Source organism: Diorhabda carinulata, chromosome 7 (genome assembly GCF_026250575.1).
Source record: "Diorhabda carinulata isolate Delta chromosome 7, icDioCari1.1, whole genome shotgun sequence".
NCBI lineage: Eukaryota > Metazoa > Arthropoda > Insecta > Coleoptera > Chrysomelidae > Diorhabda > Diorhabda carinulata.
In genome coordinates, this window is record NC_079466.1 from 19,718,918 (window position 1) to 19,736,019 (window position 17,102).

At 32.6% G+C, this 17,102-nt stretch overlaps 1 protein-coding gene across 5 annotated transcripts in view; it reads left to right on the forward strand.

Annotated features, from left to right (window-relative positions):
• LOC130896195 (cell adhesion molecule Dscam2) overlaps positions 1–17,102 on the forward strand; it is a 260,584-nt gene that overhangs the window by 117,625 nt on the left and 125,857 nt on the right. For all 5 annotated transcript variants that reach the window (XM_057804116.1, XM_057804113.1, XM_057804114.1 and 2 more), the window contains exons 4-5: positions 3,730–3,876; positions 7,739–7,856. In XM_057804116.1, coding sequence (XP_057660099.1) covers positions 3,730–3,876; positions 7,739–7,856 — 265 coding nt within the window. The remainder of the gene's footprint in view (positions 1–3,729; positions 3,877–7,738; positions 7,857–17,102) is intronic.

Sequence of the window (17,102 nt, forward strand, 5' to 3'; positions counted from 1 at the left end):
TAAATGAATAAAAACGACTGTGATATGATAAACAATTCTGAACCAAATGCCGGAATGAACTAATCCATTGAAAAATAATCCTAAACTCCAAACTACAAATTCCGATTCATAATCCCGAACTTCAACTGAAGGTACTTTTGTTATTTTCAAAACAATGGATCCAAAACCATTACGTGTGTTAATCCATCATTGCGAAAAAAATCATTTATTATTTGTTTGCTGAATTTAAACGTGGTCGTACAGACACCGATGATGGTGAACGTTCTGGTCGTCCAATTGAAGTGATTACTCCAGAAACCATCAATTGGCTATATCTAATCATAAATTGAAATTGCGTGAGATAGCTGAGACCGTGAAGATATCAGAAGTCAGTGTGCTTATGATTATACATGAAAATTTTACCACGAGAAACGTGTTGATGATTTGAAGCAGTGTTTACAAGTAATGAATCAGATTTTTTTGCATCGATATGTGACAATAGATGGAACATGGATCCATTACCTCACTCCGGAATCAAAACGATCATCATCTAAGTGGACTGCAGCCGGTGAACCACATCCGAAGCGTCCAAAGGTACAACAGTCAGCGGGGGAGATTATGGACTCCGAGTATCTACAAAAGAGAGACAATCAATAACGAATACTACATAGAGTAGATGGATCGTTTGATTACAAAAATCAAGGAACAACGGCCTCATATGTCGAAGAAAAAATCACTGTTTCACGAAGACAAAGCACCGATTCATTAGTCGATATAATGATGGTTAAATTGAACGAATTACACTTCGAATTGCTTCTTCATCCATATTATACTCTGGATCTGGCTCCTAGTGACTTCTGGCTATTCGCTGATATCCAAACCACTCATTCAGTTCAAATGAAATTTTGTGGCAAAAGATAAATCCTTTTACAAAAACACCATCGAGAAGTTAGAGAAGCGTTGGAATGATTGTATTGCTCTTTAAGGAGATCACATTGATGAATAAAATCGAATTTTGGCAAAAAAATGTATTCTTCTCAGTTAGTCACACGACTTATTGACAAATGTGATTATTATAATTTTTCCACACGAATTTTTTAACTCTGCGAACATAAGATCTCCCGTTCTGCTCCTTATTTTGAAAATCCTTGTTTCTCTGTTGTGGTAGAGGCAATTCCTCGTATATTTTATCAACACAGATTGAACTTTAACTTATTAACAGCGTTTATAAAACTTATTCGAAGTGTTGAACAAAGACTCAATAAGAAATCTGTGGAAACTAATTCGTGAAACCACATTCAAAGAGAATATCGAAGAAGACATCGCATTGTTGGAGGTAATTGAAAATTCTGCAGGATTCCATCACACTCGTATGTCTCAAATAACTAGGATGTATTCGAGTTGAATAATTTTGATGTTAAGATGTCAGCCGCTTTTAAATTGTGAATATTCAAGTACGGTACAAGATAAGTATATTTTAAAAAGAAATACGCAGATATTTGAAAAATTATTATGACATAAACGTACGATTAACTTCATTTCATATTCTATAAACTGATCTGCAATAAGGGAGTTATGAGTATAATAGTCAAGTCGATGCGATTATTTATTCCAATGAAAAGGATTTCACATAGATAATAGAAGTTAACACTTTTCATGTCAAAATTTACACATCTCTACTTATCGCACTAACATTGATATATTTGTATAGTTCCTTCATACAGAATACATTAATAAGTTACGATTTAACACGAGGTAGTTCATTTATTTTATAATTCGTATCTAAATCGCAACCAAAGTGAGGAAGTTTCTGAAGAAGTAGATATTAATGAACATAGCATTAAAATTGGTAGATCAAATACTGTTACTAATTATCAAAAATCATTGGCGTTATGATATTATACAAATTTTGGTTGAAAAATTTTTGCACATTCATCCAAAAAGCTGCATTACAATATGATGTTATTGTAGGATCCGTCTGCAATATTATAAGTAACAAAAATGTCCACCCTTCTAAAGTATTGCTAGTGTAATTCTTCACGTGTTATGTTTTTGGGAGCACATCTTCATGTTTTCTCTATTTCTTTCGCTGAGCTGATACAACAGTAACTACACAAACAAAAGTTGGAAACCTTTTCGCACTTTAAGGTGTAAGGTATGCTAGAGTAAGGCAAGTTGGAATAAAACATGCTCGAACGGTTGGAGTTATTGAGTGAGCTCCATTTTTTACAGCAGTTTCCTCTATTTCTTGTACTGAGTCCTTGGTTCAATTTCCTGCCATTTTATTCCTTGATTTTCCCGTGCTATTTTAATTTCTTCTATCCCGACTACTTCTTGGTATTCCTTTCTTTTTATTGTAAGTTCGTGCTTCATACATCTCCTGTATTAATCGTTCTCCTCCCATTCTCATAATATGTCCTAAGCATCTTACTGGTCCTTCTTCATTTCTCTTTCGAATTGGTTTTGAATCCAAAGTGTTATTCCTTATTATGTCGTTTCTTGATTTATTACCTATTTACCCTCATTTTTATACTTTTTCTTTTACTTTCTTGTTTAAATATGAGTATCCATGTCTCTGATCTATATATTGATATGGGTGTGGCTACTTTTCAATATATTTTTCAATTGCCTTGGAATAATATTCCAGCTCCTCCAGTTCTCCCGTTTATCTCTTCTTCTAATCTTCCATCTTGTGTAAGCGTCATGCCGAGGTATTTGAAACTTTTGACCTGCTCATTATTATCGACTTAATTTTTTGTTCGTTTATTTTCATATTCATTATCTGTAGAATATATTTGCACATTTTTAAGTTTGACTTCAAAGTTTTCTCATCTTCTGCTTGTATATGTCATATGCGTACAGTATCTTCGATATTTTACTGTTAATTTGTCTTTTTTTTTTCTTTATTTAACGTTATTGTAAATGATAATAGGCTTGGTATACATCCTTGCTTTACTTCTTTCGTTGTTTCCAACCTATTTGATACTTCATGTATAACTCTGATATTGTTTTTCATCTGATTATATGAAGCCTCAATTCCGTTTCAGTTTTTCTTCTATTCCTTTGTATTCTAAAATTCTCCATGTCATTCCTGTTAACTCAGTTGAATCCTTTTTCAAGATATCTGAAACATATGTATCTCTCTGTCTTGTTCTTAATCCTTGTTGTGAGTCTTCTATGGTTTTTTCTAGATTCTTAGTCTAGGCTTAGACTGTGCTTTGTAATGTGATTCTTCTATGATTGTTTCTGTTTCTTATGTCTCCTTTGGTGTATATTACTGTAATTATGCATCGTTTCAGTTATTGATTGAAACAACAACAACCCTGTTATAATAATAAAATAGAGCTGACACAACAATAATTCCATAAATGAAAGTTAATAAATAACTAGTTTAATAATCTGGAATACTTGAAACAAGTTTAATAAATTTTTTGAATGAGAGATAATATGAAGATGGCTTAAATTATTTGAAATATCATTTATCCAGTATTTCAAAATCACAGTTCTATTTTACATTTCTTATTATATAAAAGGCAATCGATAAGTCGCTTCTTATTTGTTTTATTTACAATTAAACCGCACTAAACAAGTGAAATTATCCTCGTTAATTCAATTGAACTCACATATTTGTTAAGAAACGTGAGAACAAATCCATTGCGACGTATAAAACTTTCAATATTTCATTATATACCGTCACCCTTCTAGATCTTATCGGTTCATTAAACAACTTAATGTGTTTGGCATTTCCAGACGGCAAGTTTCACCAACTCCCCTCGGGAGAATTACTCATCCACAACTTGGAGTTCAGCGACCAGTTTCCCACCTACCGTTGCAGGACAATGCATCGTCTTAGTCGACAGGTCGTGGTCAGTAGTCCGGCTAACGTGAGGATTACAGGTAAGGAATATGAGGATTAAACATAAATATTATAAGGATTAAGGTATTATTATGGTTTTAATGTTTGTTCTCCACTAAAATTCTCATTTGATAAAATAAATGATACAAACCTTGGGCGCTCTCTTTCAATCATTAATTGGATATATTACGAGGTTGATTGAAAGAGTTGATTTATATATCTTCGGATGTTTTCTCTAAAAAACAGCCGTTGAACTCATTATCTACAGTGTGGGCAATAGAAAACAGTCTACCCCGATATTTGGTAATATCCCTTAGATTTTAACCATACAGGACATGTCGCCAGTCCCTTGTTTTTAAATAGGTGGTATAACATGTGTGGCATTTCATTAGGAAGGTATTAGGATCGAGATATATCTTCTTTTTCGATATTTACATTGACTACAATTATTTAAAGTAAATAATAACAGTTAATTGAAACAAATATTACAGGATTTTTCGATTGCATCAATTATATGGTGTAAACAGTGTATTCAGTATTCAGATTTCAGATATCTTTAGAATTTGGCTCGCAAATTTGGAGCTCGGCCCCAAGCATACTCCGAAATGCATTTCTTTTGGCCGAAGCTGTCGGAAGGCGTACGTACACAATTTCTTCGAAATATCCTTGCCAGGCAGCCTGCGATAAACAGTGGTGTCACTTGGTGAGATTCATTCAATTCATAAAATTCTTTAAATAAATAGAATTATGGCGTTCTTTGGAAATTGCACAGTGTAATCAAAATAAAGACAGGTATGAATTTAATAATAAAGATTCAGATATACAAACATAGTAAGTTATTTTAAATATATTCGAATGTTTAAGAAAGGAAAAGATTCAACAAGCAAGTTTTGTCAGCATGTGGTTTTAAACACAAAAAATTGAATAAACGGATGGCCAAAACCGTATCGTCAAGTATAGTTCGATGACGACAAGATTATTTGTGTTAGATAAAAGATTACCGAAATTCTAATAGCCGAATGAAGTAAAAAAGGGGCTCAGTTCAGGTCTGGTACCCTGTTTAAACCAAACTCCTTTAGAGGCAGGTTACATTGTACTCGTCCTTTTACGTTTCATAATTTAATATTCAGTTGTAGCCAGTTGACAAGGTATAAAATTGATTTTTTCCAAGTGGAACTACAATTAAGTGCATCTGATTAATTTATTCCCTTCGATTGTATTTTAACGAATACTTTCTCGCATAAGATATAAATATTTTTAAAAGTATTTATGAAAATAATAAATTTATAAAATAGGTTATCTACGCCTATAGTAGATCAAACAAAATTGTCGGCAATGTTTTTTATAATCTGCAATTGACATTAGAAGAAGTATAAGTATATCAGGTCTCTTTAATGGAAAATACGGTTATAAATCTCACTACTGATCTCGTATTTCCACTATTTAAACAAAAACTATAAATAAAATTACATGATTCTTTGATATTAGCTCATTGTATTATTTCCAAGTACATAATTTAATCCCCTTAATATGTGAGAGATGTTTGTGGTGAAAACACTGTGACCCAAATTTGGTTGATAAAAAAATATCTTACTTAGAGTTATTTGATTGAAATCGTCCTTTCTTGGTTTAGATTTTGTCACTATTACATCATATGTTTCTACAAAATGAGTAAAAATAGACAAGATATTGCATAACTCCTACAAAAAACCTCCATCTGTAGACATGAATTTCAAAATAGAATGAACAGATGATATATATTTATTGATTTCAATACAATGAACATAATATCAGTGCAGTGAAAACTCTTTCGATTCTAATAACCACAATAGTATTGCCCTTCATTTTTCTGCAATCAATTTTTCTCTCCAATACATGGATGAAGTCCTATAAGTATCTGCCATTGATATAAATGCCTGTGACCCTTGAATAGAACCGTACTCATACAATTCTTTATCATAAATTAGTTGTTTTCTAAAGTTTTTAACAAACACTGGAACCACAATGAAAAGACAACATAACAGCCTACATAATGATGAAAAGCAAACATTCAGTGTTCGGAATAAAATACCATATTATGCCTGAATCGTGAACGAGTTGCAGTGTTTGGTTTGTATTTAAATTGAACAAGTTTATAAATTGTGTACATACACACAAGAATCCCATTATAAAAGCTATTTTCAAGTTAATGTGTTGAAACGGTGCTTTTAAAAATCCTGTTCTTGTAAACAGAAGTGGGCGTATCTCTACAAAATAAATATTTCTCTGCGCTCGTACCCTAGTAAAAATTTTTGTAGGTAAAAATAACCGAATTTCACAAACAAGAAAAAATTCTGGTACAAATTATAGTTGAACAAATTTTCACAAAGTTTGTGAATACATTTTTTTTAAATGTTGGATAAAGTACAAACTGTTGCAGAAATGGTGAAATTATACACACATTTCACGATTTTGCCACAACTACTGGCAACATTGTACTGAAATTTTATACGAATATGCTTTGGAAGCTGATACTTCCAATGAATTTGTTTTTATGTCTGACTCTCACTGAGGGCGCTAGTTACAGGCAGGACAATTCTTTTTACAGGACCACAACTTATCATAGGCTTCTCAAAAATCCATCAAGTCATGGTACTGAAAAACCGAGAAAACGAGAAGAAATCAGAAACATGAAATAAGACCCCAGGTTTGAAACAATCGAAAAGATTTTTTTCCTATTCCATTAACTGGTCTGAAGAGGCCCTTTCATTGAATAAAGACGAGCTAAGGAGAGTAACTTGAACACTGCCCAGTAAACCACCATCTGGGAAACATCGGTGAAACTTTTTTAATTATAGAAGAGGTAAATACTTCTTTAGCATTAGGTTATCTAACCTAATCTACTGAAGGAAGCTAGATACTTGGGAAATATAAAAAAGATCAACACTTCCCACACCTAGTTGGTGACTACAAACAGAGGTAATATATTGGTTGCATACAGCAACGCACAAAAAAGCAATAAAGAGGACAACAGTACTGAAAATAAGTGGAGCCATACGTCCACAAGAAGTACAAAGCCAGCAGCCTATAAAATTGTTCATAGAAGCTCAAATAGCCTAAAAAGACCATTGGCGACAGAAAATTTATGAACATACTATTCCTCAAGAAATTAGTGGAATAGAAAGAAAAAGAAGGGAGGATCTATTAGCTCAAAACACCGACTATATTTATGATCACCAAAACGTACTTAAAGATGAAAATAAACATCCCTACAAGTGGTGGTAATGCAATCTCAATTTTCGCAGATGACTGATGCTGAATCAAACAATACGACAATCAACTCAGCCTTATAATAAGATTCACAAAATATTCGTCTCAGAAGACCATTGGACATTGTAATGCTAGCAGAAAACAGAGAAGAAAACTCTTTTCAGGAACACTATCTTGACAAAAAAACTACGTCAAAAGCTGGGAGACAACACAATAGATTGCCTCGAAAAAATTGCATAATTCAAAATAGATAAAGTGAAAAGCAATTTTCTGGATTGGATATGCTTAAAAAAAACTATAGAAACGAAAAATATTTGTGACTGGTCATCTAGTTAACTAAGTTCACAATTGATGAAAATTAAAGAATAGCACAATGGGCTCCAAATGGGCTCCAAATGAACCGCGACCAATTTAGATCGAAATTGCCCGAACTAACTAAGCTAACCATCGCACAATTATGTATAATCTTAACGAATATCAATTCGAGCATAGACAACATATATTGTCTATACTTTAACTATTATAACCGAAAAGTTTTCTTCATTCGGGATAAACTTGTTAAAAAATTAGGAGATATTTGAGTCCGTGAGTTTAGTAGTAATACACCGTTTTAAAGAGTTGCTTAAGTTATTTATAACCGACTTTCTGTTACAGAGCACAGAGGCATTGTTCCTCCGGTGATTGTGGAAAATTCAGGCACAGTCACCGTAGCTCAAGATGAAGGGGCGGCATTAATATGTATTGCACAAGGATGTCCGGCACCAGAGTACAGGTAAATTATTTCAACGCTTTTCCTTTTTCTAAACGACAGAATTCTTTCGTCCTTTTTAGTCGATTCGATTTTATTCGGGTAGAAGCAGATAAAAAGTATCTGGGTCTTACGTTGACAGAAAAATTAGTTTTTCTTTAAGGTAGGACTTTGAAGAAAATTAATTTTTAAATGATAGATTCACAGAAAAGGATAGCAATTACTTGATTTTCCACAGAAATATGAATTTCAAATCTCCCAGTTTATTCTGGTTGATATCTGTCATCTCTAATGCCATTGTTTCATAAAAATTAGCTTTTATAATACAATTTTTATCTAGATAATATTGGTAAAAGACTTATAATATTTTGAACATTTTAACTCTTCTCATCAACATCAACATCAACATCAACAAAATGCCACTTAAAAATCATTATTACTGCCTAAGTAGAAAAATGAAAAATGGCATAAGCCCGATTTTAACATGGGAGCCTCGTACTCTAGCCACTACATTACGAAGACCTTAATAATACGTTTTTTCACGCACTACTGCTTAAAGTATTTTTCTTCACGCATTAGTGTGTGAAGCAGAGTTTTTCCCATTCGAAAGTATGTCAATAGTAGGTACTTTACGCACGGTAGTAGAAAAAATAATTTTCTTCTAAATATGAAAACAATTGCAGGCAGGTATAGGAACGACTATGTACATTATTTATGATTTATGTCTAGTATTTCTTGAAGAATCGGAAAAATAAATAATATATAGGGGATTGCCGTCAAAATACGACAGTTGGTATTGGGCACTGTCACATAACACACCCTGTATAATTTTTTGTTGGAAAACGCTCTAATATATTTATCAACACATTTCGTCGACATAATTCACGTTGACGAGTTAATGACTGAGCATTTTTTAATGGTCATATTGATAGATAGAAATATGCCTTGCTGTGTATTTGCGATATACCCAAAAAGTCTGTAGTTAATAACTTAGGATAATGATTATGAGGAAAAGCGAAACTAAATCTCTATGTACGAAATGTTTTTGAAGTCTTAATTAAAAATCCAGACCAGATATGCATCAAAGTAGGTAAATAAAAAGATTTAATTAGATGCTGAAAAAACGAGGGATTAGTGCCGAGTAGACATCCCGGTTGGTGGCAATACAAAAGAAATGCGACAGTGGAACAGTCATTTATTTAGTTTAGTATTTCACTGAAAATAATAAAGGGGAAATGTGAGTAACGCTCGTTAGAAATTCATCCCTAATTTTATGAACACTTCTATTCATCAACGTCTGTTTTATACGTTTTAAAAAATAGCTAATGGAGATAACCATCGCTTTGATTTTGGACGTTGGATATCTACAATCTTAGTTGAGCTATAATGATAAATATTATTAAGGAATTCATTAATGAAAATCATGGAATTAGAATTTTCACACGAGTTAGTTTCTGTTTGACAATCGCATAAGTGTATCTTAGTAATTTCTCTGAAAATGGGAGCGATTGAGTATCTAAATTCATTAAATATTTATTTTTGCAAATAAAAGAGGAGTTAGGCACACACGAAATATGATAATCTCTCAAATCTTGGAAATAGCACAATAGTTATAATATGGGCGAACTTATTGTTTATTCATTTATGGAATAAAAGACTCAATAATTACATTAAAAATATTTTATAGTGTTATTCTCTAACAGCCATTAGGCATTCAGTTATTTGATACATCTACTCCTTTGAAGGTTTTCAATATCTTATCCTTATCGTGATAATGTTTCTAAAAGCTTTATGTAACTGATACTTCTGCAATTTTCAAATAAAAATTCTAAACTTCGAGTGGAAATACGATAAGACGTTATGAAGCCCTGCGCATTTTTATATAAAATAAGGATCCATTTCCATGAATATCAAGTATAACTACAAACAAATAAATGTTTTGTGAAGAGATTTTTTTTTTCATAATAAAAAGGTCTATGAAGACTTACTATATTCAACATTATATATGATGAACGGTACATAGAAATTTTAATGTGAATACTAATTAAAAAATGTAATAAACTCAACCGATTCCCTAAACAAAACTGAAATTTTTTGGTAACGAAACAAGAGGGGAAAGTCCGGTCGATAAAAATGAGAATGTTTTAACGATATTTGAGCAGGTTATATGGTTCGTGAAATTTGCAAAAAGAAATTCCGAATTGATCATAATCACGGCATATAGATAAGCGATTATACACTTGGCAACGAGTTTTAATCACTTGGTGATTTTTCGGATCCTCAATAAGTCAGAAACGTCTCAAAATAGCAATGTGTTGCTTCGAAATAGCTTCAAGACTAGAAATAAGCTTAACATAATTCCATCCATTAAAACTATAATAAGTCGTTAGTACTTTACTTCCTTTGTCTAGTCTCGATGATTTCTTATACGTACATGATCAGCAATGATCAAATTGTTGAGTGAATATACGAGTTATAAATACAACAGATGCGAATTGGAAAGTTTTGTTCAAATGCTGACGTCTTTGGAATCTAGTTTAGAGCTCCAGTTTTGCTTAGATAGATGGATAGATAGATAGTTTATTGACCCCATTCATATACATTGAGTACATTTAAAATCAGTTTAGCTGAATAGACACAAATTCAAAATATAATAGACAATACAAGAAAGTAAACGTTGACAAAGAAGAATCTAATGGTTGTTCAAGCGAAGACCTGTGGAGAATTAGATGTATATATTCTAACTCTGATAATTATCGGAATCATCTGATAATGTGTTTCAATTCATCACATTGTTATAGTGTTTTTCTTCACTAATTTATTATTTAAACTGTTTTTAACGGTGGGGTGAATTTATACACAATGCTTCTCACTTACTTAATGTATTTATGTCTCCTTGGTGATAAACTAGCGATTATCTATACCAAAAGAAGTTCTTGATAATTCGGCTCTAGAAAGTAAACGAACGAATGAAATCGCTGCTGTAAATATGTTATATCAAGAGTTTTCACTTTATTTCCAAGCCATTTGTAGCCGACGCGATCACTAAATTTTCCATTCTATTGAAACAATAATTACCAAATAAATTAAATGGATCAATTTATACGCGCCTACTGGAAGAAATGTTGGATGAATTGTCATTTCTTCATTTTGCTGCAGCGGCAAGAAATTACTTAAACAGTTTTAGAGAAAAAGATAACAAGATCACCTGACTTAAATCCTATCGATTATTTTATATGGGGCTGTATGAAGTCCTTAGTGTACGAAACAATCATCGAATCTAAACAAGACCTAATAGACAAAACGGTGTAATAAGTAAGCGGCCAACAGTTTGAACAACTGTAACTTTGTCAAGTTTGTTATTGTTGTAATACAGTGTTGTTTAATTTTTTTTGTGCTAATATTATTTTCATTGCCACTTTTGTTATTTTTGTTTGAACAATTGAGATTATGAATAATTTATATTTGTTTTGAACTACTTACGCAATCATTATTCGAAATTGAATGAAGAATTAATTAATTTGTAAATTACGTGCTTGCAGACTTTTGTTTCGAGGCAAATTTCTACACCGTTCATTTTAGCTCCATAAAAGATTATTAGTTTTTCAACTAAAAATAATCAGGCAATTTAAAACAAAATTAAAAAAAGAATTTTACTCCAGTGGCGTGAAAAATAGGGAGATAAAAGTGACAACTAACTCTGACAGCGCGCCACTGGTTAAATTTTTCCAAAATTTGCTTATGTCAAAATATTACTTTATTGAAAAGCATATTGGTCACCAAATTTGAAAAAAAAAAACTATTGAGATCTCTCCGTGGTAGAGCGTTGTCCGTGGAACATAGAAACACATAATAATTGAAGAGTCATCCGCCCCATATGTGATATCATTCATTACCAAATCATCCTACTTAAGATTTGCTGTTTCCCTCTTCATTTGCTTGTTTAAAGTATGGTAGTAACCCTACTCAACACGTGAAATTTCTTAAGAAATCACTTCTTATCCAAATATCATTTTTAGATCTTTTCAGTTTTTCTAAATTCTAGTAATTTCCGTTTCCACGTCCTTTTATAATGTTTTTTTTGCGCTTGGAAACGCCCTAAATAACTAACCCCATTATGTTTCTTCATATTTATAGATTTTGCGAAAAAAAGTGGAAGTAATTCGGTAAAGTCGAGGATTTGTTTCCTTCATGTTAGATCACAACCACATGGAGCAAGATAGCTATTTCCCATGTTTTTGGCACACCCCTTATATAGATAAATATATTTTATCTCAACCTCATTAGTTTATTGAGAAACTGGAAGTAAAATCAGAGACAATTTAATAAAAGCTGTTGAAGTCAATTTTTTCAATCTCGCAGTTTCACAATATTTACATGAAAATTAATACAAGCTCCCTTCGGCTAGGGATTTGGGGAAAGTCATATAAACGTCACTATCACTCATCATTTCCGGGAGTAACTTCGTGGCATGTTGAGGTACGATGCGAGTTTTCTAATTAACTTTTTTTTCTCTTTTCATCCCACGTCATCATAATCCGACCTGAAATTTATTCCAACTTTAAATATTCAAATAAGTTTGTTTATTAGCTTACTTAAAAACGAGCAAAATGATTTAGTGAGGTTAATAGCCAGCCATCGCTCGTTATTAAAATTGAATTTTTTTGACGCACAAAAAATGGCTTTTATATAAAAGATTGAATCGTGATAATGATAAATCATTTATAAAGTAAAGAAGAAAATAATGTATCCCAATAATACAGTTCCATTTCTGTTTGAATCTCTTTTAAGGGGGGTTTGAAATCTATTATTATTGAAAAAAAAATGATTATATTTTGCGAATGTACTTTTTTAACTGAAAAGCTGAATCTTGACAGAGAATAATTTCAATTTTTTCCATCTGTCTTGCTTATAATTCTGGTAAAACAAAGAGTGTGCCACTCACTAGGAAAAATTGGAAAAGTTATATCCCAGAGGCTACTTCTGCAATGAAAATAAACATACTAAAACTCGAAATATCTGCCGCTTTCGCAGAGTGGTCGATAATATACATATTCAGATCTCGATGTAATTACGAGAGTAGCTACTTGAGTCTTGAGATATGGCAATATTGATGTGAATATGTCAAATCTGACTTTGCCATATTATGAAATTTTTAATGGTGGATGTGAATGTGTTGTCATACATGTGCTATTTGAGTTGTTTTCAGATACTTGAAACATTCAGCGTGGATTAAACCAACAGCAGCATCTCTAGTCACTGTTTTTCGGTGGCTCTCCGAATTCAATCGTAATACCACTTCGGTACAAGTTGGAATACGTAAAGGTCGTCCAAAATTGGCTTTTGTGCTAGAAAACATCGATGCTGTGACTAAACTGATATTGCAAGATCGTCATGTGAGATACTGTGGATGTATTGTTGAGGAATATATGTAGATATTGGAGTATCGTATACACTGCGACCAAAGGACCTATTTCACTTCACTCCGATGGCCTTGAAATCCATTGTAGGATAGCATTATTTTTCTTGCCCCGCTCATTTAATTTTTCTAGACAATCTCAAACAAATTTTATCATATTGGAGCTCAAAGCTCTAAAAGCTGCTTGGCTATCGGATTTGACACATTTCTCATTTGCATAAATTTCTGCTTGAAAAATGCTTGATGTGTTGCGCAGGCTTTCACAGTGTTTGGTTCTGAGCCCTTACACACTATTCCAATTCTGTCTGCTACTTTAGATCCTTCCTTATATAATCTAATGGCATTTCTATTCATTTCTTGTGTGATGTTTTGATTCCACTACACATCTACAGTTTTGTTATTGAGGTAAATTTTTTCTTAAAGCTAACTTTTTCGTTGCATCATACTGAGGCATATCCCAGGTTTGGTCATTATTAAGGGACGGTTTTTTTGGGGATTCCGTCTCCTAACACTCTAAGTTACGTTTTTTCTTCCATGCTTTCCAGATTTATATGGAGAGATGAGAGATGCAGAATCACTTATAGTGTAGCTGTTGGGCATGATTTCATGGCCCCGTTTGCAAATATGCAAGCTGGTCTTTGTACTCTCGAGAGATTGTTCCTCGTGGTATTCAGAATACTAGTACCCCAAACGACTGCATCATAAGTGATAATCGAACTCACAATTGCGTCATTGAAGCATACTTGGGCATTATTTCTACTCGCATACATTGAATATTGCATGAACATTTGACTCTGAAAAAGATTTGTTCGCCCTAGATATCGCATAATTTGACAATCGCTCAAAAAAAGCTCTTATCGATTGAAGGAAAGAAATGCTGTAAAATTCAATAGCGATTTTGAAAAATCATCTATGAGATAGTAATAGGCGACGAATCATGAATCTCTGCATATGAACCCGAAACTAAATAATCAAGTGTATGGGTATTCCAAGATGAGCCATATCCAAGAAAAGTTGTTCGCGCACGGAGCACTTAGAAGCAATTGATCGCCTGTTACTTCGAATATTGAAAGAACATGTTTGTTGGTGGGGTGAACGTCATGTACTTTCCTTTTGACTTGCATACCTAGATTAGGAACAGTTCGTAAGAAGCCCTAAAAAATCTGCATCAAAATCTACGACAAAATGAAAATAGAACTTCTTCTAGCAGTTTTTCACGCTGATTTTAAAAATATAATGCGTTTTTCCTACCACGTCTGGTTAACTCGCAAATCGATAAGTTCTATTGCGAGTATTCATTCTTGGCCACTAAATAATCAGACTCCCGCGAGGCACTTAGGAACGCGGACCACGACCTTTATCTACCTACTTCTCGTTCATAATTAGTTAAGGGCTCAATATTTTACAATAAAAAAAATGCACAATCACTAGCCAATTGAAATCAAATCGCTATCATCTTTTTCCGAATTCCGCAATAATTTGAGGGCATATTTACTGAAAAGTGCCTTCTACTCTGTAAACGACTTCAATTCTAATAAAAATATTTAATTCCGGACAAGCTGCATATTGGTTTAATTGTTACTATGCTCTCTCTCTTCCTCTTATTTATTGCTTTTATTTGCTATTTATTGCTATTATTGCTGTATCAAAATAAGGCGCCTGCTTTAAGTATCTAATAATTTTCTCGCATAACTCCAGGAAAAATTTAGGCGTGAATATTTGTGGATTCTCAATTCCGAATTTCGAAATATTGGAAGATTTAACTCCAAGCTAGCGAAAATATCTATTTTTTATACACGATGGAGTTCCACCGCACTTTGCTAGACGGTGTCGTAATTTGTTGAGTAACCATTTTCCGGATCGATGAATTGGTAGAGGCCCAGAAGCTCCGATTCATTGACCTCCTCGGTCATTCGATTTTAATTCATTGAATCACACAGTTTGGTCGTATCCCAAAGAAAAAGTTTATGCTGCAGAGGTAAAATCACATCAAGAATTGAAAGACAGAATTGAACGTTACTTTAATGATCTCCCGAAGAGTCAGAAGATTAGAAGATTAATGGATTTTTTATCAAAAATATAGACTTTTCTATTCGTGAAAACGGAGAACATTTTGAACACCTACTCAAGTTTTATCAAGAGTACCTTTTTGATTTGAATTTACTTGAAATTTTGCTTAATAAATCTAATATTGAAAAAGTTATGTTTAATACTGCTTGGTACGAGTCGTGTAACTGGCACCTTCATGAGAGTCAGACATAAACATAAATTCATTGGATGTATCAGCTTCCAAAACATATTCGTATAAAATTTCAATACAATATTATTATTTAGAATCATCAGATGCTAAATGCTGTTCATCAGATTCTAATAATTCTCTTCTTTCTCTATGCATATCTAGGCATATTCTGTGAGTTAAAAACTATTAGTTGAGATAAAATTGATTCAGTTATCAAAAGAATGAAGGTGATGAGGAAAAAATGATTGAAATTGATTGAATTAAAAATAACTATAAACACTTTTTGATAGGCAAGTTATCTTAGGCATATTTGTTTATAACTTATATTTGATAAAAAATACGTCTCATCTAATTATGAAATCGGTGGAGGTCGATTTCCCACGGTCTCCTCTACTATATATTTCATTGATCAAAATACGTTATATTTTACCCTGGTCAATTCATATCCAAAATAGATGTGGTTCAGATTAAAACCCTAGTACATTTTTCTGTGAAGTTATCTTGTATTTTTAGATTAAGAATCTGACTTCGGTATGAAATTACAGTTTTGATGGAACCGATCTACATAACTTTTTGCTTATAAACTTGCTTTTTAGTTTATTGACTAACAAAATCCATTAAATTTTCATTGAAAATCAACTCTCAGGAACTATAGAAACGCGTTATTTGATACGATTCCAGATATTTTATGGTATAATGTTCCAACTAAATCAATACCTGTAACTGTATTGTCCCAAATATAAATTATGAGAATTTGCTTCGTCCCTTTCCATTTCAACATCCGTACAGGTCGTCGTCGTGTGTAAATAATAGAGAAAAGGAACGTTATAGCTTCTGTTACGCAACATATGTTGGTAGGGAGTTCGGAGATTAGGCCGTAATGAAAACATTAATAATGGTAATTGTGTACGAATGTACGATTTCAGTACAAAATCAATATGAGGAAATTTAAGGGCAGCTCGAAATTTATGTTTGTACAGAATCCCAACATTTTTTCGTATTTACTGAAAATATTTCTCATTTCCATTCAATCACTTTCCAATTTCAGAGATTTTAATGCAGCATATTAGTAAAACACGATCCAGTATAAATATTGTTAATTGAGAAAGTCGAAAATGAAACAATCCATTCGATAACTGTGGATTTGGAAATGAAATCTTCCTTTATTATGAGAAGAATATTTTAGAAAATGTACGTACTGTAACTGTAAGAAAGGTAATAACAGGAGCTTCAAAATGAGATGAAAACGAGCAACGAAAACTGCTTGATGGCAAAAAATTAAAAATTCACAACACGCATAAGAATATTGAGAATTAGGTGAAAGCTTAAAATCGCTGCTCGGTTTATTCACACTCTCGGCGCTAGGGACTAAAGCGCATTTTTTATCGTTAGCAATCAGTAAATATCAACAAACATCCTAATTTATGGAACGAAATTTCCACGGAAAATAAAACAAAAAAAAATATCAATAATTTCATCAATTTAATTATTTCTTGACAATTCTCACAATAATTTGTTAATGAAATGAAAAATGACCATGAAGGACATGAATTGACACCCATTAAAGCCAATTGTCTTATCATATCTATTGATGTCGATGTCATTTGAGGTG